The sequence below is a fragment of the Copadichromis virginalis genome, linkage group LG2, assembly GCF_057382275.1.
Source record: "Copadichromis virginalis isolate Kocher_CV1m ecotype Utaka linkage group LG2, C_Virginalis_male_GT1.1, whole genome shotgun sequence".
Lineage (NCBI taxonomy): Eukaryota > Metazoa > Chordata > Actinopteri > Cichliformes > Cichlidae > Copadichromis > Copadichromis virginalis.
The window spans coordinates 5,565,826-5,593,822 of record NC_140619.1 but is presented as its reverse complement, the minus strand read 5'-3'; the positions used below and the strand labels follow the sequence as shown (position 1 = coordinate 5,593,822).

The window sequence follows — 27,997 nt, the reverse complement described above, 5'->3', positions numbered from 1 at the left end:
ACACACACTCAATTGATTTCTTAACAAAGTATCTATTAATACATTGCACATACAGTTTTCCGTCTCTTCTTGGTCTCCTTCACATTTGATAGTCTCTCTGGCCCCACATCCACCTCTCAAGTTATTTGCTGCAGTCGACATCCATCTTCCCAGCAAGCGATGGGTGTTGGAGAAAAGTTCCTCCCGCAGATCAAATGGTCGGAAATCAAGATGCTTCCTCAGCATGTTTCCTGGCTGGTGACTTTGAAGGAGATTGGCCCTCTCGCTGTGCTCACAGAAGTACCTCAGTTTCCCAAAACAACAAGAAGAACAGTTTGATTGCACCCAATACTGCGACAATAAAGCAGGTTGTCTGAATGAAAGCCAGTCACAGTTTAGTTATGTAAGAGAACTAGAGTGTTGCAGCATCTTACCCTCTCACTTCCCTCTCCTGCTGTGAGTGTCTGTCTCAATACATGGTCTTACACTTTCATCAAACTCTCTGTGTGTCTCTCTCTTCCTCCATCTTCTTCTAACACATAAAGCTGCATCTGTGTCCTTCCTGCTTTGTATTAGTGTTGGAGAAGTTACGACTTTTCCAGTGTTTCTTGTGTGCTTGTCTGAAGTGGAAGCTTTTCGCCAAAATAGAAATCCTGCCTGCTGCTTTCTTAAATACAGTAACGGTTTGTGTCCAGGCACTTTGGAGCATTAATGAACCGCGCTCCCCAAGGAAACATGCCACAGCAACGGGGTTGCTAACTATTGATTGAAATGACTCTGTCTGGCCTGTATCGGTGCTGTGTTTACATAAAAACCACCCATGGCAGCGTAGTCACTGAAAACAAAATTTAAACTGAAATATTGGAAGTTAAACTGTTGTTGTTTTCACCCTGCATCGGATTCAACTATTGTGCACTCCCACTGGTCTTTTGTGCTTAAGTGGCTTGATTGTTTCTGTGCCACTATTTGGTTATTTGTTTATCTATTTCTACAAGCCCACGCAGTTATTATTTTTTTTGTGTATTTCACAGCAATGCACCTTTTCGGCCTCAATTGGCAGCTCCAAGAGTTGGACAACCAGCCGGCTTTTGAAAATGGAGGAGTTGGGAAAACAGGGCCCACTCAGTCGAGTGTAGGGACAGCTCTCTCTGCTGATGGTGAGGAAATAAGAATGACATGTAATGCACAATATTAATATTATTTATTCTTTTGTTGGCTTCACTGGATTTTAGTTTGGATTGTATATAAAATATATTGTGTGGGTTTTAAATATTCTGAATACTAAACAGTTTAAAGGAAAGGGGAGGTGTTGATTAGTTATTGGCCAATGAATGAAAAACTTTCATCTAAAATCAAGGGTTTCTTTAGTTGATGCATTTGAAATTTAATGTCAGAACAAAAAGCAGAGTGAGTTTTAACGACACACAAATTAATTAAATCAAGCAAAGGTCTAAATAGCAATAAAGACAAATTCCGGCTGCAAAACATTTGGCTTCCACATTCAGCTCAATGCCCAGACTTTCAAATTTATTGAGATCTTTCACCTTCTGAATATTAATTAACTGATTCCAGACAGCTTTCTACTCTCTAATCATAATCTCGGACCATTGTGTATTCATCAACAAGCAGGCGGGCCATTGCAGCTCGCCTTTACAGCAAAAGCCACCAAATTAATCTCTAAGCGCACACATTATTTAGAATGCATAGCCATGAAAACAATAATTGAGTTGAGTAGGCCAGGCAAAAGCTCAGTTGTTTAAACTCAACTAGATTTAAATCCTCATAAGTACTGCTAATTAAGATAGCATGAGACAGGTTTTGGACTGTTTAAAGGCAATCAATAGTCAGCTATTATTCTCCCTGGAGGTAAACTTGGCTTCCAGTCTTCACTTTGACTGAAGCTAAAGTGACAGGCAATGGCCTCATTACACGCACAACACTGAGGCATGCAAATAACTGGGGTCTGCCACAAACAGATATAGCCACAGCTACAGTATATCTATGTCCACACTCTATAATGCGTAAGAACAGAAGAAGCAGTAAAGGTATGCAAGTGTATCATCCAGCTGCATTCCTTCCTCAGCAGAGCCTTAGATGGTAGGGGTTTAAAAATGCTTTACAGCTTTTTCTTCTTAACAATAAAATGCATTCTTATAATAGCACCTCGCAAGCTACAGTTTTTTAATTGAGTATGAGTTATATTTAAACCCACCATTTCTCCATCTTTGCCACTCGGAGGGCACAGTTTAAAGACATCGTTCTCCAAATTGTTTTGATTTGCTGTTATTGGTCTGGCAAGGTAGTGCTCAGTATATGTGACAGATTCCATTTAGACCTTATCTGATATGAAGGCTTAGTCTATGAGTCACCGGGACCAAAGTAAAAATGGAAGACTTGGCCTCTTAGTCTTATAAAAGGGCAATTATATCTGGTCATTTTGTTGTTGAGCAGTGCATCATGGACTACAGGGAACCATTACTTTTAATACTCCCTTGCTCAGTCACAATTCATTTGGAAAAGATATGACTATTATGCCCCTGTGCATGAATAAAACAATTCAATGCTGCAAAGCAAAAGATATATGAAAAATGAGAGGATAGCAAGATTCTGCGATGACTTATTTGCACTGTTGGTCAAATGGTTTAAAAAAAATGTGTTTTTTCCAGTTGTTGTTGGAACTTGCACAATGTAACTTCTCAGTGTGTCCAGCCAATGCCAAACCAGCTCAATGGGGTTTAAATATGGGGACTCTGCTGCCCTTCCATCATTGTCCACTTTTCTTCTTCTGATATTTTGGCTCATTATCGTGCTCTAGGATGACCAACCAGTCGGTCTTCCTTTTTTCCACCATTTTGATAGCATTATGCTGTACTAGTTCCTGCAGTAGAGTGTAATAATCAGAAGGTGTAGTAACAAAGTCGGTTCTGATACGGGCTTTGCACAGAGACGAAGGCTGTGTGAGCGATCATTAAAAGTTGAGGGAACTGTTTGCATTAACTTTCAGTACTTATTTCCATTGTTGTGAGAAAGCTGTTAATCCTTTTTCTTAATCCTTCAATATGTCTGCTTTTATTCATTTATTTATTTATATATTCATTCTTTGGGTAGTTTAGTTACTAGTTTTTGTATGATTTATTTGCTGGAATTCATACTTATTTTTGGAGTTCTTCTAAAACTTTTGGATGGTTGTGTTCAGTCAATATCACCTTAACTCTATGGTTTCGGGTTTGTTTCTCTCTTATAGGAAGGACTAGCGTGCTTCATCCGGAAAACAACTCCATCGATACTGGGCAGGTGGACATAGGGAAGCGAGTGGGTCAGAGCATTCCACCGGGTGTGTTTTGGCACTCTCAAATAAACATGGAGGAACCAGGCTTTCTTAAGTTCAACATTTCAGTACAGAAAAATGCACTGATTGGAGTCTATGGACGAAAGGGCCTCGCACCATCTCACACTCAGGTAAAGGCTTTGATGTAACTTCTTTAAAATTAGGATAGTGTGAAACTGAGTCAAGAAAACCAAAACACATCGTCTTATATTTGAAAAGTCCGATTGATAAGCGGTGAAAGCATATTGCTAGAGAATGTGCTTACTGGGGATAACTTGGATGGTTCTTTCTTTGTCACTAGTGTAACTAGATTTAGGACCCCAATATCTGGTCTCACCCTTGCTGCTCTGTTCAACTCTCAACAGATTTAATTACATTTAACGTCCTTCAATGGTGGATATGAACATAAAGTCAAAACAGTGAAGATATCCTGACGTTTCTGGAAATCCTTCCTTTTGCACTGCCTTTTTCTGTTGTTCTCAGTTTGTTTGCACATATAATACCCTGTATGTTTAATGTTTTGCATCAACAAAAATTATTGTACATCCAATTAAGGATGTAAAGATTTATTTTTTTAACCTTTTATCATTTATTTATTTGCACCTTTAGGGCACAACACAGTACTGACATATTAATCACCTTGTAAAGGCTTTTTAGCTGCTCAGTGCTCCATTATCAGGTTGTGTGCATTGGTTAATAGAGGCTTTTCACTAATGGGTGCCTGCTGTGTCTGGAAAAAAGGCAAACGGTGACACTGAACCAAAAACCGTAAAGTTTTACGAGCTACTGAAATCTCTCACCGAACACTTTTCTTAAGAATAATTACAGTAATTATCTGTGAGTTTATCACTACGAACAAGCCTTTTTTGCTTATATCTACTGAAGAGAGTTGTGGTGGCAGGATTTAGAAATTTGATTGCATTTTCTATTATCTGTGGAAGCCATTTCACTGTGTCCTAAAGAAGATGTGGGTGAAACTGACAGATTAAATTCAGATTACATAAGGGTTGTTTTTTTTTCCTTTGCTTTACTTCTATATGAATATGGGGGCTTTTGCAAATTAGAACTCGGTGTAGTTCAATTTTCTGCTCTCAGGTTTGATTTGCCCATGTGTGTGGGCATGCACAGCTTTCACTTCCACTAAATGGCTGCCATTTGCAAATTGAAGTGTTTCCAAAATGTCTGATGTGTCACTTGAATGGCATTTCTGGGTATCTGAATGTCCAGTGTCTAGTGATGGTGATGGAAGCACTCAGACAATGGCTATTTTCCACCACACTTGACAGCAAAAGCTCTTAGCTTCACCTTCTCGACATTCTCTCTTAGTAAAGATGGGCTTCACTCAAGTGAAGACAGTTAGGGCCACTCTTGATGGAAGAGAGTCCAATGCAAGTGACAATAGGTGAGCTGGATTGCACTTTCAAGGTGAAAAAAAGGTAGCCTAACAAAATCAAAGACCAAAGGGTACTAATTAACAAGACACTACTTTTATGTCTCGAGCAATTGTTGCACTGACACTCAAGCTTGTCAATGGTGGGCACTGTGTCCATTGTTCCAAATTACATTCTATTCAGGTACTGGGGGCACAAATCAATGCATTTACTTAACTGAGCATGAAAGACCCCAATGAGAGATATTGACTGTTCGTCGTATTCACAGCTTGGAAGACAAGACTGCATTTAAGTGCAACAGCCTTTCCACCTTTCTCAAATATAGAGTTCCTCCATCTGCTATTGAGTGTCTCTCTGTGCTGATACAAACCAGAAGTTGGGAGGAACAAACTTTCCTTTTTTCTTTTTTTCTTCTTAGCAATTTGTACTCTGTTGTACGACTACGGCTTGTCCACTCAATCTAAAGGCATTCACCGCCTCTGAGCATTCCTCCTCTGTCCATGGGGCATCCAGCAGTCTCTTCACGCTTGGTCTCTTGACTGTTACTCACCCGTATTGTTGGATTGAGATGAGTTGGGGAGGGGGCCTTTCACACAAGCTAGTCGAGATGTATGCACTTGGCCGGGGAGTTTAGGGTTTCTGGGATGAACTGTTTTATTACTTCTCCCTCAAGTCAACAACACAAAGAAGTCAACTTCCGCCAGGTTAATATCCCTACCCTGCCCCCCTGCTCTGCTCAGAACGCTTTAAATCACAGCATTGACTCTTCCTGCCCCTCGCTTAATGCTCTCTTCTCAGTCGTTTGCAAGTCAACTAAAAGGTCGCCTGGGCCTTTGAGTTTGTCACATTCCTGAGCACTAAATCCTGTTTTAATTCACCTTTTGTCCCCATTCTTAATCCATTTGGACATTTGTTGTGTTTCCGTGAGACAGAATATTCCATAGGTCCTCGATTATAAGTGTCTTTTTTTATCGCCCTTAATGTGGATTACAAAAGAATGTTAAAATTATTTGTAAATTCAGTTATTACTGAAATCAAATGATGAAGTGTTGACTTCCAGCTGAAATAAACGGAACATTTGTGGTCAAATTTTATAAACGTATGTGTCTGAATTTTCCCTTTAAAAGTGCTTCAGCTGTGGTGTCAGTCAGAAATCAATGGCTTAAACAGTTCATCAAAGCCCTCTGCAAACAGCCTCATCGCTGGATTTGAATTGGAGCTCTTTAAAAACAGCTACTGTGCCAATCTGTATGCATCCCACTCCTAAGAAATCCACAGACTCTGTTCCAGCCTGAGCCTTTCACTATAGGCTCAGTGCATCTGTGTCGCTAACAACTGCGTTAGCCAGGGGATCTGCTGTCTTCATCAGATGTACTCCTCTGCAGCCTGTAGCATGTTTGGGGATTTTTGTGTTACACTGTTTTCTGCTGCAGAGCTCTGTGTACCTTGCAGCTTCAGTCAAAATGAGGCTCAGGTGTCGAGCAGGTGCAGTGAGACCAGATGTACCAATTTACTCATTGGCAGGAATAACTCGTTACTCCTTGTTTACCCTTTAAATCAGTGTTTGTTTGGAGCTAATATATCGATATGCTGCTAAATTCCTCACATATAACAATAAAAAAGAAAACGCCTGAGGTCACCGTGTCTTTAAGTTGCATTTGTTCTCATTCACTAGCACAGTGCCTGTTCAGGGAGAGCCCAGGGCATTTTCTGTCCCTAAAATGTACACATTTTTCCTAAATGGCTGTTCGGGCAGTCTGCTGTTGTGAAAGCTAACAGATACATGTATCATGTTAAAAAAGGGAAGGAAAAAAGTTACTAAACACAGCACAAGAACATAAAATGAGATTAATGCCAATTAATGCACTTGCTAAATAATCAAACACAGACTCACCTTGCAAGAAAAAGCTACGTCAAATCAAATTATATGTGGTCATAAATGTTCATATTATAATCTCTTGCAGTCAGCGTTGGTTCTTTAGACATCTCACAGTAAAGTACTGTGTAACAAATATTTTAATCAAACTAATCACTCATCCAAATGATACCAAACTTGACAGTGCACAAGCATTGCAAAACGAATCATTGATTAGACTGATTCTTTTAATGATTTGCATCTACATTCTACTGTTTATGATATCCAATGCTGATTTGCATTCAGTACAGTGGATGGTTATTTCATGGGAATAATCTTGGAATCCATATGGTTATTTCTTAGCAATCTACAGATATCAAAAGAAAATTAGCAGGACCATTATCATCAATGATGTCGGTTTTCACTGCCTGCCAATCGAGTCTACTGACTTAAATTTGAAGAAACTGTGTAAAATGTGTATAGACGTGATTGAGAAACATGGTATTTATTTATATTCTGGACAGGTGCTCCTGAACTGAATAAATGAGAATTTTTACTATCACCATTATTACATTATCAATGTTAATTTAGCAGATTGTAATAAACACATTGCCAGCCTGTCTGTAAATTCACTCCCACCCGACGTAACAATATATTTTTGGAACATTTCTGAGCATTTGCCCTAGAGCCATATCAGCTCTATCAGTATTCAAACACCTCTCCAAACCACATCTATCAACTCCAAATAGCTTTCACTGAAAAATCAACATTTATTATACTCTGAATATTTGCTGTGTACACGAACCTGTTATGGCTGTCTTGCTTTACAACTAACTTTGAGTCCCTGTCAGACTGTGCATGCAAAGCATTCAATATTTAAAAAGATCAAAACTTTTTGAAAACTCTCTCTCTCTCCTTTACTGTCTGATTTAATTAGGCTGACATTAAAGGTCCATCTTTTGCATCTGCTGGAATCTGTTCTGGCTTTTGTTTTGCAGTATGACTTTGTCGAGCTACTGGATGGCAGTCGGCTTATCGCCAAAGAGCATCGGGCTCTGAGTGAACCGGACACAAGGGCCCGCTCAGACCCAGTTGCCGTCCACCAAGCCGGATTCATCCAGTACCTGGACTCAGGAGTGTGGCACTTTGCGTTTTATAATGACGGACGGAACGTGGAGACCGTGTCCTATAACACCATCATCCAAGGTATGAGGACACACATCTGCTATGAGAATGAGTGCAGTTGAAATAGTGCGTAATAACATGTTCAGAAGACTTTAATTTAGCTGTGCCTGCATGAACAAACACTTAGATATTTGGAAAATCTGGCTGCCACACAAACATGCTGAGCTTTTTAAACTTTGAGAAAGCAAGGAGGCAGATCTGGGCTTCCGTTGGAGGGTAGTGGATTATTGTGCTCAACACTATAATGCAAGACCATACACAGCATTGATCCTTCCCTCCTAACAACCTCTTCAGTGTTCTGAAGTCTGTGAAATTTCCTTGTGGGTTTTGCAGTAGGAAAAACACTGAGGTTGAGTTAACGTTTTTTTCTTTTTCTATTTCCTTCGGGGGTTCCATTGATCTGGCCCTACAAATATAAAGGTATTGACGTGTGAGGTCAAAATTGCCTGGGTCCGACGCTAGCTCAATGAACATCCAATACAAGCTAGAGTAATAACAAAAAAGTTTGCCCCCTTAACGCAGATCAAAATGAGGGTCCCAGTCTTTTGGGGGTGCCTTTTATGAGCGATGGTCTGTTGAATGAACACAAGATCTGTCTGTAGGATATGTCAGATTAACTTCAACTCGGAGAGGATTTGAGTTGTAAACACTCAGGAGATTGCATTGCTTGTGTGGGCATGATCAGTCATTCAAGGGTTTGGGGTGGTGGTGAAGCGTTAGAGGAAATAAGAAAAAGGAAATTGTGTCAAGGAAATACATTTGTTGTAATTTGAAATGCCTTTGTGGCTTTTACTTAACATGGCTTACATGGGAACAATTGGTCTGCAGAATAGTGTTATGGAGGCTTAGACCTTATTCAGACATGGACAAATAGCTGTAAATGTATGCCATGACTGATACAAGCACTGCAGATAAGAGATGCTTAGAAATTCTAAATTAATGCAGGGGGGATAAAAGAAAAATTGCTGGCTTGGCTGGCTTGCAGTATTTCACACATTTTTACAGTTGTCAAATGTTGTATTAAAGAGGAAATTTAGATTTGTTGTAATGTGACAATCTGATGAGTTATTAATTGTTGGAATTACATGCTGCTGTACCCACAGAATCGGTGACAGAGTGCACACACAACTGCTATGGGAACGGGGAGTGTATGGCAGGATCGTGTCACTGTTTCCCAGGATTCATAGGACCATATTGTTCCAGAGGTAATTGCTCAGCGTCTTTATTCATCTTAAAGGGTCAGTTCAGCTAAATTAAAAACAAACAAAGACAACTATATATATGTGTGCTTTAGAAAATTGGATTGCCATAATATAACTGAAGTAAATACACTTTTGTTTTTATAATGGTATGTTTGTCAGTTGGTAGGTTTCCAGCAGTCTCAAACTAGAAATGCAGAATTTGCTGTTTAGACAGTTTAAAGAGACTCCAGTGGATATATTCATGCATTGCTTGTCCACCAGAAAGAACAGCTCAAATATAATATTTGCTTATGTATTGTACAGGCCTTTTCTGTGTGTAGGTCTATCTATCTAGCTATCTGTGACCTGCTCCTGTAAGACTGAGGTGCTTCCTGTTCTGATTCTTGATACGATTTGTGTTCTGGCTTTTGGTCATCACAGGCTATAACTGTACTTGCACTTAATTGTTGCAGTTTCACATTATTGACAACTAACTCCAGCATCTTCATGACTTTCCATTTGGAACCATGCAGATGTTCCTGCTTCCCAGATCAATTTGCTTAAAAAAAAAAAAAAGTGATATATAGTTACGGACAGAAGGTCCTGAGTTCAATTCCACCACCTGCTTTCTGTGTGGATAGTGCTCTCCAGGTACTCCAGCTTCCCCCCACTGTCTAAAGTGCAAACAGCTGTCTGTCTCTAAAGATAAGAGGAAGAGACTGGATGGAGAAATAGATACATTTTTAACTACAAGTTCAGTTTAAAACAAGTGCACAATCGATACGTGACTACGAAGTTGTATCTGGGAACATAATTTGCCTACCAACCACTCTAAAGACTCGAGGAAGTTTTCATTCTCTTGGCTGTTTTTTTGGCAAGCTAAGCCTGCGGGCTTGCTTGCTTTACTTTTAAATTATAGACAAAAAAGGGTATCAGATTTCTCATGTAACTGCAAATCTACAGTATTTCTGATGTTTTTCCCATCTACATTAGATGAAAAACAAAAAACAATACAGAATGATAAAAATGTACCTGATGTCTTTCTTCAGCCGCCTGTCCAGTGTTGTGCAGCGGTAACGGCCAGTACACCAGGGGCCGCTGTCAGTGCTACAGCGGCTGGAAAGGCACCGAGTGTGACGTTCCTGCGTCCCAGTGTATTGATCCTCAGTGCGGGGGACATGGGCTCTGTGTTGCTGGAAACTGTGCGTGCAACACAGGACACAAAGGAACCAACTGTGAACAAGGTAACCTGAAAATAAGAATTCATCCCTCCGGATTCAAAGCAGCAAGATGCAACATATTCCTGTGTGAAGCTCGGGGGGAATCGACACAGTCCATTGGTGAAACAATTGGTGTTTTCGACTCCACCAAGCAGATAATGCTTTGGATGTCGTTATTGATACGGGTTGTATGAATTAACTCCCTCTTAGTGTTTCGAACACATCAGGGTACAAGCTGGAACAGATTGAGCAGAGTCTATTGATGCAGTCACCTATTGGAAGGCTCCACAGATGAAGACACTTGTTAAAATCAATCAGTCAATGGCATCTGTTCCTCTGCTTACTAAGGAAGTGCTCCTTCTTCTCTCTTGTCAAGCTCTTTCACCTCCCCCGTTCACTTCAGTACTTCAGTGCATTCAACTTTATTGATCTCCACGCAGACAAAAAGCAATTATAAGCTCAGATTTACAGCTTACAGGAGCTTTTGACCTTACATGTAAAATGCTATTAAGTTCTTTAATGAATATACTGTGGTTTTCTTTGAAGTGAAACAATATGGGAAGGAAACATTTATGGGAGGAAGCTGCTTTTGTAGCTCCAAGTAAGGGCTCCAGTTTGACAAATTGGCAAATAATCATTATCAGCGTCCGAGTAGATATAGAAATGCACGGCGCAATCAGAAAAACGTTGCAGGAAATTATCCCTTGTTAGTAATGGGTTGATTATGTTGGTCATAATTGCCAATTATTAACCTAGATCAGCAAGTTGGCCTGCAAATTGTTAATAGTAATTGATTGTATCTGTCTAGACACTAATTGTGCTGCTTTTCCTATCGCCTGTAATGGAGCATAATTATGCTGCCAGTATGTTGGAAGCACCCTATAATATACCGTAGAGGAGCTGGTTGAACATAGGGTGGAAAATTACTACTGGCCACCACCAAACCCTGCAAAAAATTTCAGCTGCGCCTCACCAGCCATCATCTGGCACTCAAGTATTTCCACTCTAAAATGATTTTTGGCTGGTAGCAGACTCAAAGTGGCCAGGGTAAATAAGTAGGGTTATATCCAATCTAAAAGTGGTAAACTGACATTGCTGTCACACTTGCTGTGTGTCCTCAGTGGACTGTGTGGACCCGACGTGCTCTGGTCACGGAGCCTGTCATCATGGCGAGTGCCACTGTAACCCAGGCTGGGGAGGGATCAGTTGTGAGATCCTGAAGAGCACTTGTCCAGAGCAGTGCTCCAGTCACGGCACCTTCAACACCGACTCGGGAACCTGCATCTGCGAGGCGAACTGGACAGGTGCCGACTGCTCCATAGGTCAGAACGCTTTTTCGCTTTCTTTCCACCTCCTAAAGCTATTGTGTGTGGGGTTTATGATTTTAGGTTATGTAATAATTATTATTTTCAAAGTCATTAAAGAATAATTCTATTTAATAATTCATTTTAATTAATAGTTTGCTCAGTGAAACCTTAATGTGATGAAAAACGGTGACACACACATACCTTAAGGTCAAGAAGAAATCTGTGAATTGGAGCTAAATATGAAATGAATAAAAACGTATCACACTGGATCTCAGCAAGACCATTTACCTTGAAAGGTGACACACTATTTAATACCGTTCTATTTCGTTCCTTTGCTTTCCTGTCAACCGACTAATTGAGCTTCAGCTTTAACTTGATTTTCATTAATATAATGACAGAAGTTTGCCTAGTTTGTGTCGCAGCTCTGCTTTTGGTCTTTTTCATATTTTAGGCACCTTTTCAAATTCTACACATTTGCCAAAATAGAATTAAAGCAAGTTGGTGTTAAATCTGTAGTCTTTTATTGTATTTGTCTGTCGCATTGCTGATTTAGTGCAGGGTTGTTCCACAAACAAGTCAATGCAGACAGTGCAGCGAGATCTATAGTATTTTTTTTTCCACTTTTTTGTGGAAGAAGTTTCTCTAACGAGTAATTGGTACCACATTTCTCTGCGTGTATTCCAAATAAACTCCCCCTCTTGCTGTGCACAGACACCGGGTATCGTAAACAGCAGATGTATAAGCCTTTATTACCGGTTTTAAGTTGAAATAAAAGCTGTCTCACACAGTGCGGTGCATCTACTTCTGGTTATCTTATTAAGAAACCTAAGCAACAATTATTTAAATTTTGAATAGAAATTAAAAAAAGGAATTAGAAGAGAAATTTGTGTGATTTATGATTTGATCTTTAATAATTTACAAAAAAAAAAAAAAATGACACAATTTGAGGTAATTTATCACTGATGTTTTTGAAATATCATTAAAAGAACATTGAAGAACAATTTGTTTTCCTAAATGAATATGCCACGTTTTGGAATGAACATTTTAAATCAGTCATAAATCAGTGTTTCTCAGCTTTCTCACACATAAAGCACAAAGGAAACAAAATTATTCATTTGTTGAGTTCCACTGAATCATAGCCTGGGACTGCACCAACAGATAATGATGAATAGGAGTTTGGCTGACTGACATTTCTCATCTGAAGAGCCATGAATACATGTTGCTTTGGTGTTTTATGAGCACTGCTGTTGGTTACACCTTTTTTATACCACCCCGTTTCTTGTTTATTTTCACAATACAACATTTTCAACTAAAGACAGTATGTTTTATGATGAGGAAGCGTTCCCAAATGGGCAAATGGGAATAACAATACCAAATGTCTGTTTACATGACACAAGCACTCTAAAATATCTGAAAAAAAAAACCCCCAAATCTCAGCTGTTTACCAAGTGAAAGTAAGAAAGTAATTTCACCTGACTCCAGGAAACAAACTCGACACAAAGGCTTTGTTGGATATAAGGAGACAAATAATGACATGAGTCACTCATGTTTGGACATAAGTCTAGACTGAAATCTGTCCTAGTTCTGCTAAGTTCATGCTTTGCTTTTCTTCCTAAACTTTCTTTGTTAAAAAACCTACAAAACCAGCATATGACTTTGCTTAAATTGGATTACCAGATCTGATGTTATGGGTTTTGATTTGCTTACCAGTTTGAACCTAAATGATTTTTTTTTTTTTTAAAAAGGAAAAAAAGGCAACTGCCTCATTTTGTCACAGGCTGAATAACTCAAACTGCCGATGTGATCACGCCGTCAAAGTTGTGTAGTGAACACTTGTAGCATGTGCAGATTATAAACGCAGCATATGTTCAGAACAAAAGCGTCGACTCCACGCTACTTTTCCTTGACCTGGCATATGTTCTTCTTGAAGAACAACACAAATGTATTTTTAACATCATAAATGCAATGTAGTTTTGCTGCAGCTTTAGGTTTATTTTCGAGGAGATGAGAACAATTAGTATTCCCAGCTGCTCACAGCACACCCTTTTCATTTGTTACCAGGTTTGCATTCAGGCGGTTTATCTCTCGACACAGGTAGGTGACATGATAGTTCAAAGGCTGGCCCCTCCCATCTGTTATCTGTGCGTGAGATGTAGATGATTTATTTGCAGTTCCCTACACTATTTCTCTGTGCGTTAAAACCAGAGAAAAACACATGCTGAGTCAAACAATTAAAACCAGAAAGTTGGAGTTTGTTTCAGTCAGTATAAAAGGCTGTTGAATATATTACTTTTGGCTGAACTTCAAGCAGAAATTAAAGCATAAGAAGGCTGGATGGTACGTTTGAGATGCCTGTGCAGGCTTTTTGAAGCAGCATGTTGCCAGTTTGGTTGGCACTCAAGAAAAAAAAAAAAAAAGGAATTTTGTTGGTGAAAAAAATTTCTTCTTTTCTTTTGTGTCTCACTTTATTTTCTGTTTTTTGAAAGAGAAGTCATTTGTTATTCTATTAAACCTTTTGACATTTCAAACACAATCCTCTCACTCAGCAAGATATCTCAGGCTTGTCAATAGTGAGGGTGGCCTCAGTGCGGTCCACAACTTAGGGAGTTTACTCACCTGGGTGGGTGGAGAATTCCTTCGCAATTAATGCTGCGGTTCTTCTTTAATTAAATAAACTTTAATTAACAAGCGCGTAGCATGAATCGACCGCCCACAACCTCTCAGTCAGGGGCATGTTAAAGGCAGATAAACACTTTTGGACTAATGAAAAATTGATTGCATAGATTCTATGGGAAGGAGGTATTCCTTTGGAATTGAATGACTCCTCTCCAGAGGCACACTTAATATTCTACAGTGTCGGCTCAGCTTAATCAGAACCATCCAAGGTCCGTCAATCGAAGAAAAACTCTATTCAGAATGCTGGAACAGAGAGTTAAAAGAGCCTCAGTAAAGGGGATGAACATAGGAAAAGCAGCAGGGGTGGATTGGTTTTAAAAACAAAAAAAACCATGAACATCTAAGACTTGTTACATTTTGGGCAGCAGAATGAAGCTGGCTAATTTGCTTTCACTGACAGCTATACCAAGTTTTAAAAAAGCACCTAACTTTTTCGTCATGTGGCTCTAAATTTTCTATAGCATTTATAGTCACTTAGAATTTGAGGACATACTTGAGCTTCTTTCGTCTCGCACACTGACGGCTATTGTCACAGCAGAAAGCTTTATGGCTCTTCTGTTCGAAAGCTTTGATAGAAGCTCTTAGTTCCAGGAAATCAACATTTCTTATTCCCAGACAAGAGCAGCCACAGATTGTTGAGCATTAGCTTTAGCCTCGTACAGACTGATTTACTTACCACCCATGGATTCAATCATTTGAATTTTGTAAAGATAACACAGATTTATAACAGCTGCTCAGTTTTTTTTCAGAACTCCATACTTGAAGACATGCTGATCTAACATTTTATAAGAACCCACTTAAATCCATAACCCTCGCCTCAGTCTGCCAAGACGCCATGCAAATGAGTGTTCGTAATATGTAAAACCTTAAAAGTGGTTGTTTTGGAAGTTTTTGGATACACAGTAATTGCAGTGTTTCATTGTTCAATGCTTTTATGGTGATGACAGGCTTTGTTTCATTTGATGGTAACCACACTTGTAAAAAAAAAACAGTTTGTGAAATAATTAGAATTTAAAAAAATAGTTACAGGAGCTACAGCAAAAGCAAGAAATTAACTGTTGATTGTGCGCGTGCTGGAAAGAAATGTCCTTTTATTACGATACTGTCATGAACATTAGTTTTCTATCAGCTAGATGTCGAATGAGTCATACGTTATTAATAAGAAGACCAAGTGCTTATTTTTATATACCTATAAAGAGTCTATAAGTGATTATTTTATACACTTTGCTATCTAAAGAAGTAGCACAAGCAACTTCTCGGGTTAAGGGGAAAAAAAGAGAAAAGTCCAAGGTGCCCATTTCTTCCAAATGCAACTTGTTTTGGGCTCGGAAAGCAGATAAACCTTCATAGACTTCCGTGTTAAAAGGCCAAACTTGAGAGAAGAAGAAAAGCAGGTTTACAGCCTGGTCCAAAAGAAAGAAGTTTATTTTATGGGATTATTTTTCTATGTATTATCCGCTGGTTAAGTCTGACGTCATTTCCAGGTCCAAAGACTCCTTTGGTTCCCAAAATCAAACACTCAGGGGCGGGTAAAAGTTAAAAACAGTCTGAATTCTTTCAGCTCCAACAAAATAATCAGTGTGGCTGTTCTCCCAGGTTTTTCAACAAAGTTTAACATCCAAGAAGCTATGAAAACAGGATTTACAAAGTTTAGTGGAGTTGGAACTTTGCAAGAAGTTAGCTCTTTAGTTTCCCGCTAAAGATGATAAAATATTTTCTGATTGAAGTATTTCGGGGAAAAAACAACAACAAAAATGGCTTTTCTATCATTATGGACATAAACAGAAATGCAAAAATAAATAACAACGACATTTGAAGAGTTAGTAAAGGTGGGTTACCTGACTTAGAATCAAATGATAAATAATATATAATTAATAATTTTTTCCCTTAGTAAAAGGTTTTGTTGAGGGTAAACGGGCAAAGCCAAACATGAAGCAAGAAAAATGCTGAAAACAGAGAAAAAACCTCAAAAAACCGTTAATAGAACGTCTAAGATCACATCCACAACACGAGGATGGTTTTGAATATATTGATGTGTTGTTTGAATTACTGTGGAAAAAGTCATGATCCAAAGCTTAATATCAAGGGTGAAGCGCAGGATAGTCGAAGAGCACCTGCTATGGTTGACTTTTGACAGCAGTACAGTATGTCAAACATTCACACAACCAATAGAAACACAGAATGACCAGAGCAGGCTCTGTAATAGACAGAAATTCCATATTACAGGCATAGCGCAGCAGCCAGTGCAACCATAATTTCCGACTTGGTCAACCTAGCGGTCGGCGCACAGCATGTCGCTTTTTGTGTGAAACGGCCCTGATTTTTTTCTGAAGCATCCACATAGTCATAGAAAATGATTCTTTCTATTAAATAAAACAGCATTACGACACGTTAAATAGACTGCAGCCTCTGTGGATGCAGCAGGATCTTGGACCACGAAACATGATTGATACAGCACTGCTTAACAAGCGAGAGGGGCTTCTCTGAAAGACAGGTGGTGGTTTGACAGACGGCTAATTTGAGTCACTGAACTGGAGCTATCCTCCATGTTTGTAGTGTTTGATCCTTTTAGCACATTTTAAATTTAATTATGTTACAAATTTTACGTTTTTTGTGGACAGTTATTTAAGATCGTGCTAGAGGTCTCGCTGTTTTTTTTCTCTTCGTATTTCTTTGTTTTTTTGTCAATCAGTGAATTTCTAGCATTATTTATCCATCCATCCACTTGCTTCCACTCGCCCTTACGACAGATGGCATGTTATTATTTATATTGGTGCTAATTAGCAGGTACTTATCTGTGAGATGCATCCATATAGTGTATGAATGCACCCTGCTAGCCTTAGCTGATAACTTGGCACTCTACCCTTTCGTCTGGCTCCAGACTACAACATGGCAACTCCCCAAATACCGAACTCAGAGATTCAAAATGGTGCAAACAAATGGCTGAATCTTATGTTTTCAGAGCTTTTTCTTTGTTTCTTTGTTTCTTTGTTTGTCTGCACCTTGCTGAGAGGCGAAAGGAATGTGGGAGGTGTGGCCAACACGAGTGCTCCAATGGGACATACAGAATATTTGAATGTTATAACCTTTAATTTTTCATTTCTTCAGTGTGCATTTGAACTAGTTTCAGTACACCCCGTGCATATTGCAGTGTACAGTCGTTTAAAGGCTACATGGGAAACATAGGATTTTCACCTGGATCCATAAAAGTGATCATGTCATATGTCAAGATTAATATGATAAATTGTAGATGAAGAAATATTATTTTTTCTTACCACTCAGTCTGCATTTTGGTAAAGTAGCAGCAGGATAAAACTTAAAAGGACATTTTTTCTATGCAAATTATTCTTTTTTTTATGTCTGTCGTGCATTCCAGTCTAACACTCTTTTTAAAAAGAATTGTTTCCACAACAAGTCCACTGAGATCCATATCGCACAAGAAAGCAGCAAAGGCCTGACATTTCCCGTGTATAACGATGCGTCTTAAACATTCTTTTAACAGATAGCAGTAATTTTGACTCTTTAGATGAAATAGTGTCAGACATTGAAGTAGTTGCCTTGCAGTGTTGGGATTTGTCTTGCACGGTTTTTATGTCTTTTTTACAGTTAAACTTATTGGCCCACTTTAACTGAGGAAGCTCACACTTAGCAAACATCAGAGCGTTTTTTTTCTGCGTTGGCAGATGCATCTATTCAGCATACAAAAATACACGAGTCTAGAAGGGAGGGGGAAAAAGGACTTTTCAAGGAACAGAAGCTACATGTCTCCATGGCTCTTTGTTTTGCGACAGAGGTGTGTGTGGTGGACTGTGGCCCCCACGGCTCCTGCATAAGTGGTGTGTGTCACTGCGAGGAAGGCTGGACAGGACCAGAATGTGAGCAGAGGGACTGTCACCCACGCTGCATCGACCACGGAGTCTGCCGAGAGGGCAAGTGTGACTGCCACCAGGGCTGGACGGGTGAACACTGCACCATCGGTGAGCCATGGTGACACATACAGTAACGTACACCTACACACCCTTGACAGAAGGGCACAAACTGCAGAGGAAATTCATTTATGGGCAGATTTAAAAGGGCAGCTCTGGAGTGTGAATGTCAGTATTTTCAGCGCAGCTTCAAGCATCAGGCACAGATTGTGGTACTGCTGTCGCTGCTTACCTTTTCAATACAACTACCTTAGCATGGCAAGTGATGAGTAGTTTTTGATGATATTCACAGAGCTTAGAGGTAAACAACTGCGTCTTGCAATCCAATTTTCAGAGATCACTGAACCAAACACTGTATCCATGATCTTTATCCTTATCTTCCTTTTTTTTTTATGTTTATTTATATATTTATATATCTTCTAAACATTTCTGTGTCTTATAACATTTCTTCTAAATGTCTGTCAGACACAGTCAGCGTTGGAGGGTAACTCAAAAAGATTTACTCTGCTACATGTTTATTACGGATTTTTAACATCAGTTTATCAAACCTGTCGCATTTTTGAAACTATATAAGACCTTTTTGTCTCAATAACTAACCAGATGCAATAACAAAGCACTTCTCGTGTAAATATTTAGGTGCTGGAGAATAATCCAAATTTTATGGTATAAACACTTTTACAATAATTACTGAGCATTTTAGTGTCAGATTTTCCTTCAGAGTGACTCTATTTACACGGTCTTGCTGCTTTTTCAGTAAAAGCTTTGAGTGCTTCCACCCCCACTAGCTTCGGTGACTATACTGAACATAATAGCACCATTTTTCAATGTATTCATTCCGTTCATTTTTATTAATTTGATGAATTTTATTATTTATTTTAAAAAAAATTTTGTTGGCTGCTGATCCTTTTGGCCACCAGCTTCTGTTCAACAAATCTATTTGTCTTTTACCTGCTGTCAAATATTGTGGTGAGTATAAATGTACTGGAGGTGGATTAAAACTAGAATTAAACCTTGGAAACAGAGAGAAACTTGACAAAATGAATTTCTGTTACAAGGTTGCCAGTTTTGCTTTTAAATCAAGATGTAACGAAACATTTTCCAAGTTTAAAAAAAGAAGCGCCGGGATCTTACGCACAGATGTTATCTCGTCTCTTTAGAGAGAAGAAAAAAAATCTTCTTGCGACGCCGTATTACAATTAACTTTGTAATTTAGAGCATCGGTTTAGATATTCAACCTTTCGCCTGCTGAAGTGACGCCTCTTTTAGTGAGTCAAGGGCAGGTATTTAGGGAGCCAAAAAGCCACGGGTAGGCCTCTTTGGAATATCATTTTCCTGAAATGGCAGTGCTTCACCTGGCATTAATGAGGATAATGAGTTCTAAGATGTCACTTCCTATTGACCTTTAACTCAAGCTTCCTTCACACCTTACCCTTTGTCAAAGGTCCTGTAGTTAAACCTTGACCCGCCGCTTCAAGCAGCATTCCCCCAAGTGTAATTTCCAACCTCTCAATGCCGACACATTCTCTCTGAAACAAAGATCTAGCACTCCAAACTCTTGAACCCTAATTATGTATTTACAAGTTCTCTCATCAGCAATCCCGCTGTCCACAGCGCATATCCATCTCCAAGGGGAGACGAGATTGCAGTGAGGGAGTTGTTGGAGGGGTCACATTCCTGATCTTATTAATCTTTCCCTCCTAAGCGCCGACTGTGCATCATCCATTTTCGCTTTCTTTCCTTCCTTCTGTTTAAGGTTCCCAGCAGGAAAGTAACTCCTTGCTTTGGATGCAGGGTCAATGAATAGGCAGTGCGTTACCTTTTCTTGGACGACTGGGAGCCTATTTTGTCTTTCAAACCCTGAATAACTGCCATTTGCACAAAGCGTCTTTTAATCACATAACATGGTCAGAGTCTGAATAGAGGACTTCCTTGGCCATTGTATTGTCACATGGATCTAGATCCTGTTTCATATGCAAGACTTAACCCATTGTCGCTGCTTTCTCAGTACTGCAGTTTTCCGCTAAGGTGTTTTTGATTTGTCTTTGTGTGCTGCTGGTTCGTTGGCACGCTGTTGTTAAAATCGCTGAAGGAGAGATGATGGGGGAAAAAAAGTATAGTATTCTGCTTCATGATGCATTCATATTGGAATGAGGCCGAGCCTATACTCCTGACAAGCAGACAGTAAAATGTTTTGAAGCAGACCCAGATGAAACTGGCTCATACACTCTGACAACAAAGAGTGTTATAACACACAGATATAAAGAGAAACAGTGCGCTCGCCGTTATTTTAGACCATCTTTCTATGGCAAAGTAAATCAGCTGGAGAGTTTTAAAATGAATATTTCACTGGGAACATATTGCCGAATTCTTTTATGTTGCTTCCTGTAGACAGAATACAAATCATTATCGGCATCTATAATTCTGATTAATCACTTAGTGCTTTAATTAACATCTACACTCACTTTTTAAATGCTAGATGTTTCCTCTTGATGTAGCAAAACTGTGGATCCATCCCTCTAAATATGCTGCTTCTCTTTCTTCTTCTTCTCTTACATAAATGTCCTACTTGTCAGTTTTCCCCCCTATTTACATATCTTTAACTAACTTTTTCTTATGTCCATTCTCTTTTCTATTTTATGTTTGTGTGCCTGCCTGTCTGTCTCTTTGCAACTCCGTCTTGGCTTACATGTATTAGCCCTGGATTCAAGAGTATCAGGTAACAAAACAAAAAAAAAAAAACACTTTACACTTGAAAATTATACACTTCACTCTAGATATTTTTTTCTGAGCCAGCTGAACACCTTTATTTTGCTTAAAAATGTGAACTGTGTTAGCAATGGGTGAGCTCACTGCTTCCCTCTCTTTCAGTAATATCAATAACATCCTGTCACTCATGCTTAATATTAGCTATTCGGCTCAATCACCATAACCACTGTGATACATTCAGAGGAGAGAGATTGAAATTAGAGCAGCAGCTAACACGTGGGGAGGACAGCAATAATCTTCGGGAAAACTACCTGCAAAGCTTCTTTTCCAAATATTTAAACCAAGTTGGCAGGTACATCAGCTTTATGCCAACCACGGTTTCCACTTTTTGTACTCCCTGTAAGTTACAATAAGTAAATGTGTTTGTCAGTCTTAGCTCTCTGCCACCACAGCGATAAGTAATTTTCTTTTCCAAATGTTTCCCTTTCCTCGGTTGTGTAATAGGAGCAGTCAAGATAGGATATAAAGGTAAATTGAACCACTACCCCCCCAAGGGAGATTGTCACGAACAATCCCTCCCTGCTCTTTGTCTTTCCTAGCACGGCGTATATACACCTGTTTTATGTCCAAGTCGATCATAATGTTTCTGCTGTGATCCTGCTCCCCTCGATATGTCCCCTCATTTCCTGTCCGTCCTTACCAGTCTCACACCAGACTCCACGGTCCCTTCTCCTCCCTGTCTTAATTCCCTGTGTCTGCCAGATTAAACGCCCTGAACTGGTGTGGTTTAGTCATGTTTGGGCTCCCTGTCTTCACCCTCCACTAAAAGGAATGCGATCTGGCAGCAAGTGCACTGTTTTCTGTAAATGTGGAGACTCTAGACCCTCCCTCCTCTTCTCACTCTTCTCCCTGCTATTTACATACACTTCCTCTTCCCTTTGATGTTGCTGTTACTTCACATGAGTGCTTCAAACATCTGCAATGTACTACTCCTGCTTTAATTATATTCAGGCAAAAAAAAAAAGAAAAAGCAATGAACTTCCAAGACAGTGTTTCGAGCTTCTTAAATGGGATTTGTGCAACTTTTAACTAAAATAAAAGAAGAAGAAGAGCAAGATCCTTGAAATTCTGATTCACATATAAACAAGAAAATTGTTGGGGAATTGACATTAAGAGACTGCAGTTCATTTAAAAATCACAGTGTGAGGATCCATGTAACCTTAAAAGATGCTACTTCAAAAAGAGCCATCCAGACTTTGATTTAAACACAAAATCACTGCTGTGAGCATTTGACTCAACAAGCATTCGCAGCATCTCCCACTGGCTTTTCAACAGTAAGTAAACAACTGAGATGGTTTGTTGTCCTTTTATCCCATGCATTTCCCTTTATGCTGTGGTTGCACATTATAGTAAAACTCATGTGAAACGACCGTAACGCCTCACAACTCCCCACCTCCCCTGCCCCCCATCCCCAGTCCTGTTGGAGGTGTATTGTACCGTACGTTCACTTATTACTGTCTTTTTTCTTCTTTTTTTTAATCATTTTTGTCCCTCCTTCTCCTCCGTCCACTCTAAAAGCCCCTTTCGCTCTTGTCTTCTCACCCCTTCCTCGCCTTCTCATCCTGATTTCCTCGTCCTGATGCGTTTGGCTGTTTGACATATACGTGATGTGTTGACAGACGGCTGCCCCGGGCTGTGCAACAACAATGGGAGGTGCGTCCTGGATCAAAACGTCTGGCACTGCATCTGCCAGTCAGGATGGAGAGGGCTGGGATGCGATGTAGCGACCGAAACGCTCTGTTCAGATGGCAAGGATAACGAGGGAGGTAGGAAGAAGTAAAAGCTTCATACAAATTGTCTTTTTAGCCTTGGGAAAAAAAACTGGTGCGTATCTCTTATTGCACCAGACAGAAAACTGGCTTTGATGTGGCTCCTCGGTGACATTGCAAACAAACAAAACAAATCAATCATACATAAAACATCACTGGAAAGAATATGCTAATGTAGAGGCAGAGCAGATTGTTAAACAGCATGCTTTAAAATATACAGTAGATCAATTATAAAGACTTGTTGGCACTATATATTAAAACTCTGCAAGCTGGATTTCTAATGAACTTCTCCTTGGCCTAATCAACACCCCAGAACTTTTGAGGTTCGCGTGTGGTGACAGACACTTCACACTCTGTGTCAGTGCAGGATCTCTGTCGGTGCTTTAATGAACTTAAGTTCATGTAAGAAGTCATCTTTGTGTATCAGAGGTGAACACAGTAATAGAGATGCTTATGTTTTCCTTCGTCAAACCCAAACATATCCAGGTCAACCGAGCTTTTCCTCCCTGTCTTGACCGCCCCTCCTGTTTTCCAGACGGGCTCATCGACTGCATGGATCCAGACTGCTGCACTCAGATTGCCTGCCAGGGTCAGACCTACTGTCGTGGCTCACCTGACCCAGCTGCCATCGCAAGCCAGAGCCAGAGTTCAGTCGCCCAGTCTTCTTCTAAGAGCTTTTATGAACGCGTCAGTTTTTTGATCGGCCCCAGTGGCAGTCACGTGATACCCAGGGATAACCCTTTCAACAGCAGGTAAGCAGCTTAACGAGTTACTGACAGCTTTTTAATTATTTGGATCCAGTTAGCTGTTTGCTGTCTCATTACCGGTAGAGAGGCACACCTGTGCAGCCCCTCGAAAATGTCGTAGGATCTCACATCTTTGTCTTTGCAGTCAAAGTGACAAGCCTGTTTACAGTCGCTTGGTTGCCACACGGTTTTATTTATTTATTCTACAAGTTGGGATTAAGTGGTTCAGGAATAAGCTTGCTCCCTGTTAAAATCAGCCCTTATGACTATAAAAACATAAGGATTAGACTGCTTAAACCCAGATAACAGGACCATGTGATTTTCCAAATTGAAAAAGGAAAGTACAGCATAATTTAATTTTTGCATCAGTGAGCTGCCCGTCACACACAGTTTGTATAACAGAGACCTGATAGAACGCTTTCTCATTTAAATCTGTTCTTCCATCAAAAAACATCAAACACGGATAATTTTGTCAAGTTATTACTGACTGAAAAAATTAGAAAAATCCTGTTGTTGCAATGTTGTACATGATGACCACTTTGATGACAATGAGTCACTTCTTTAGTTCATAACTCATAAAGTTGACATTTCTGTTTTATAAGAAGGTACAGGATTGCAGAAAGTTTCCTGTAATTATTAGCCACGGTGAAAGGCAGATTTGTCAGTTGTTTGGCTGCTCACTGCTACCAACTATGATACACTGTCATGAAATTCTGTGCAGGCAGTCATTTTAACCTGGAGAATGTAAAATGGACATCACTTTGACCCTGAAAAACAGCATCACAGTTATACCCGTTTTCTACATTCTCCTCTGCTTATCCACTTCAGGGTCATGGGGGCGGGGCTAGAGCCTAGCCCATCTGTCATACGGTGAGAGGCATGGTACGCCCTGGACAGACAATCAGTGTGTTAATTGGGTAATCACCAATTAACCAAACACTGCTCAGGTCTCTGGACGCACAGAAACAAAAACTGCACACAGAAATGTTTAGTGTAACCTCGCAAAGCTGCTCAAAAACTATTCTTTTGTTTTATTATTATTTTATTTTTTTTCCTCACATTCCTCAAGAAGTTTAGTCTTTTGGATTTCGACTCTTTGACATGCACCACTAGATATATTTACCCCACATTCTACCCACACAGATTTATTGTGCTTCTGAGACATTTTGACACTGATGGGCATAAAAGCTGAAACTTTTTGTGTTTCTCAGGACTCCTTTTATTCATTGTGACACCTTGCACTATGCCTACGTCTTTTTCTTGAGCTCGTTGCATGAATTTGATTTTTAGTGGTTTTTGTATGACTGAAAAGTTTGATGTAAAGAGCAACAAGACCTTACCTCATGATTAAAGTACTGTACAATATCTCTGTGCAAACTGAAGAGACTGTTATATTTTTCATGTAAACTTCGGTGCATTCCCACATCTGTTCAGAATCACAAGAAGACTTTGTTTTGTGACTGATGGAGAGGAAAATGATTGCCAAACTGTGTGCAGAAGGCTTTGGGAATATTTCCGCCAATAGTTTAAAGTAATCCTTATGTAAATAGCATGCTTTACTGAAAATATAGAATGAGGCAATTCCCCACAGCCGGGTTCTCAGTAATCCTCATCCTCATTGTCTTCAGCTTAATGTCGATTTCATGTCTGGCAGTGGCATTAGCTCTCTTGCTCAAAATATTCATTTGCCTTTTTATCTCCTCATAGAAGTTAGTTTTATAGTCAAAAACAGTGTTTTAGGAGCTCTGCAAACATGCGTAGTCCTAAATTTTACAAAATTAATTACCTTTTTTTAAATCTTATCGCTACATGGCAAATACTGCATACATGAAGTACATTTTGAAAGAGTCATATAATGAAGTAGAATTTAGTAGTGACAGGGTTTGTTTGGAGACCCCTTTTTGTTTTTTAATTCATTTGAGGTTATAGCGTGAATAATTTATCCACTGCCTTTGCAGAGTATACATTATGAGAGTCTCTGAAGCACTGGAACAATGCCAGAAGAGAAGACTTTCAGCGACGGTAGTGACTGTTATGCCAAGCCGTAGAGTATCTGATGTTTAAAGGTAGAGAAATGAGACATTGTGTTAGCCCAGAGAAAGGCAGCCGATTTCAGTGTGTGGTCAGGTTTCAGAACTCAGCAGTAAAGTTGTCCCTCGTATAGCACAGAGAATAAAACATGTGTTGTGGTGTAATGCCCCCCCCATCCCCCCAACCCTCTCCCCTGCACAATAGTTCCCCAGCCATATCACATGTCCCCACACAAGTCTCCCGCTGGGTTTTGAGACGTTGTTTTTCTACCGCCAGTCTGGCACAATGACAGATAAGAATGCATGAATTATATGATTCATTTCTGGGGTTTCAGCAGGTGGTGCGACTTTGCGTTTGTTTGGTGGTTCAGTTCTTGTATCATCCGTCTGCCTCTCAAAAGATTAATAGAGTCACAGGGAAGGAAGAGGGAACCTTCGCTGTGGCTCTTAAGTGGCCTTGTTCTTTGAGCCAGTAAATAAACGATGGGAGATGGTTGTACCAGACATGGAGCGGGAGGGAAATGAGAGGCTAAAGCTGTTGATCATCTTTCTTTCTCGCTCTCTCTCGCACACACGCTCTCACTCTCATATACGTAATGACCCGGAGATAAAGTGGCAAAATAGAAAATTTTTTGCCCACCGGTGAAAAATGCAGAGGGAACGCTTTTAAAATTCTGCTCCACGGCTGAGAAATTGGAACAGCTAAATGTTGATGGAGAAATATAGTTTTGTTTTTCCCTTTAACTGTACCTTCAAACAGAGGACTACCTTAACAAATCGCTTCGCACTTAAGAATATAAAAATAAAGATTAGTGTTTGACAAGTTCTACCTGCAGGCCCAGCAGTCGTGATGAATAATGGCAGAGGATGAGGATATCTGATGCTTTAAATTATGTATGAATATTCCGTGTTTGTGATTTACAAAGCAGAAATGCACAAGAAAATGCCTTTTTTTTAGGGGAAAACAGGGAATGAACTGCTAGAGGTGCTGAACCTATTGACCAGAAGCAAATCCATTTACCAGCAGGGAAAATCTGAGTTGGGGAAACTAAATGAGTAATGCTCCCCCATGCCAGACTAACTACCACAGAGGTACCCTAAAGTGAAGCATTTAACCCCCCATCCCCACCCAACACTATAACCACCACTGCCGCTGCCATTTGCTCCAGTAACATTACAGTTTGACCAGCGGTAGAGGGTGAACTACATAAATTATAAATCTGCCACCATATGTGAACATCTGGTGACAGATTTATGTTTCCAACACATTGTTGTGTTGGAAACATAGACATAGTGTGTTCAAAAATTCTCTTTTCTTCTTTTTGAACCAAACGTATACACACATTGTTGCCCACAGACTTTAAATGAGCAAAAGCCTCCGCTTTTGACTCGTCACTGCCTAACACTGTATGTGTTCTGTATTCCAACTGCATTTTTCCTTTCACATCTAGAGTACTTATGGCTTCACCTTGTAAAAAATCGCTGTGGCGATTCTGTTGTGTTGTAGAACTGCTTTTCTTTTTCAAAACCCTTCATTTTTTTCCATTTGTGACAGTTTGCCTCGAGCATTGAATTTTGTTGTTCTGAATTCCTATAAAGTGCCTTTTGACACGTCACTTGCCTGGCTTTGCAACTTCTCACATCAAGAGGATGTCTGTAACTGAGCTGAAGAGCTCATTCCAACACAATTCTTGTTGATATATTATCTTTCATCACAAGTATTACTACAGACATTTATCACGCTAGCGAACGCAAGACTTCAGTATGACACTGACAAAAGGCTCTTTTTCAGAAGCAACAGCACTTGCTGGAATAATCACACTTGGATCACACCCTCTTCAAATACAATTTAGGGGAAATTCCAAATTCAGCAAGGTCAGATAACAATACTGTGAATATTTCACTCGTGAATCTCATTTGATAGCCTCACTGCTGGGTGTATTGTACACTTCATTTACCGAGTTGACTTTACTGAGGAGACTGATAATTTAACTGTGAATGTTGTTGGCTAGAGAAGATGCTGTGTGTTTACACTTTATTCCCACAGTTTTCTGCAATGGCCTCACAAATTGAAATGCCCTTACAGCTATACGTAGTGTGTTCAGTTGTGTCTTGTCATAACAGCACCTATTTTTATTTTGCGCATTAAATGCATGAAAAAAATCTATATTTGCATTCTTGTGGAATATAAATGCTGCAATACGAGTGCAAGACGCTGCAAAATCTTAACAAGAAGCCCTCAACCGACTGATTTATGGGTCCTTAAAAGCAGTAAACAGACACAGAGAGTGGCTCTGTTAGGTGCCGTTTTCATGAGTAACGACCACTGACGTGTGTGTGTTCTTAACAATCAGTAAGTCATACCTCTTAGCTCATGCCTCGGGCAAGGGGATGACAGTTGTGAGCAGTGCTGATGCGGTGGATGCTTGTTGACACCGGCTGGCATTGTTTGTTTACTCAGCTCTTTCTGTGTTTGTTTGCCCTCACAGCCTGGCATCAGTCATCCGGGGTCAGGTCCTAACGGGAGATGGGACACCGCTGATTGGAGTCAACGTGTCTTTTCTGCACTACTCAGAGTACGGCTATACTATCACACGGCAAGATGGCATGTAAGTTAGTTTCCCCTGCTCACGTGCAT

The 27,997-nt window shown here is 39.8% G+C and overlaps 1 protein-coding gene and 1 long non-coding RNA gene across 3 annotated transcripts in view; one reads left to right on the top strand and one right to left on the bottom strand.

The window, feature by feature from the left end:
* The window catches only part of LOC146716864 (teneurin-3), a 119,342-nt gene that overhangs the window by 60,198 nt on the left and 31,147 nt on the right, over positions 1 to 27,997 (top strand). For both annotated transcript variants that reach the window (XM_085469167.1, XM_085469160.1), the window contains exons 5-16: positions 1,011 to 1,136; positions 3,224 to 3,438; positions 7,552 to 7,759; positions 8,842 to 8,943; positions 9,969 to 10,163; positions 11,261 to 11,461; positions 17,914 to 18,099; positions 20,744 to 20,764; positions 21,259 to 21,282; positions 22,434 to 22,580; positions 23,119 to 23,335; positions 27,849 to 27,968. In XM_085469167.1, the coding sequence (XP_085325293.1) occupies positions 1,011 to 1,136; positions 3,224 to 3,438; positions 7,552 to 7,759; positions 8,842 to 8,943; positions 9,969 to 10,163; positions 11,261 to 11,461; positions 17,914 to 18,099; positions 20,744 to 20,764; positions 21,259 to 21,282; positions 22,434 to 22,580; positions 23,119 to 23,335; positions 27,849 to 27,968 (1,762 nt within the window). The remainder of the gene's footprint in view (positions 1 to 1,010; positions 1,137 to 3,223; positions 3,439 to 7,551; positions 7,760 to 8,841; positions 8,944 to 9,968; positions 10,164 to 11,260; positions 11,462 to 17,913; positions 18,100 to 20,743; positions 20,765 to 21,258; positions 21,283 to 22,433; positions 22,581 to 23,118; positions 23,336 to 27,848; positions 27,969 to 27,997) is intronic.
* Positions 52 to 27,867, bottom strand: LOC146716865 (uncharacterized). Its single transcript, XR_014922351.1, has 3 exons — positions 27,724 to 27,867; positions 9,952 to 10,119; positions 52 to 283 (listed from the first exon to the last, which is right to left on the bottom strand). It is a non-coding gene; the product is annotated as an uncharacterized LOC146716865 (long non-coding RNA).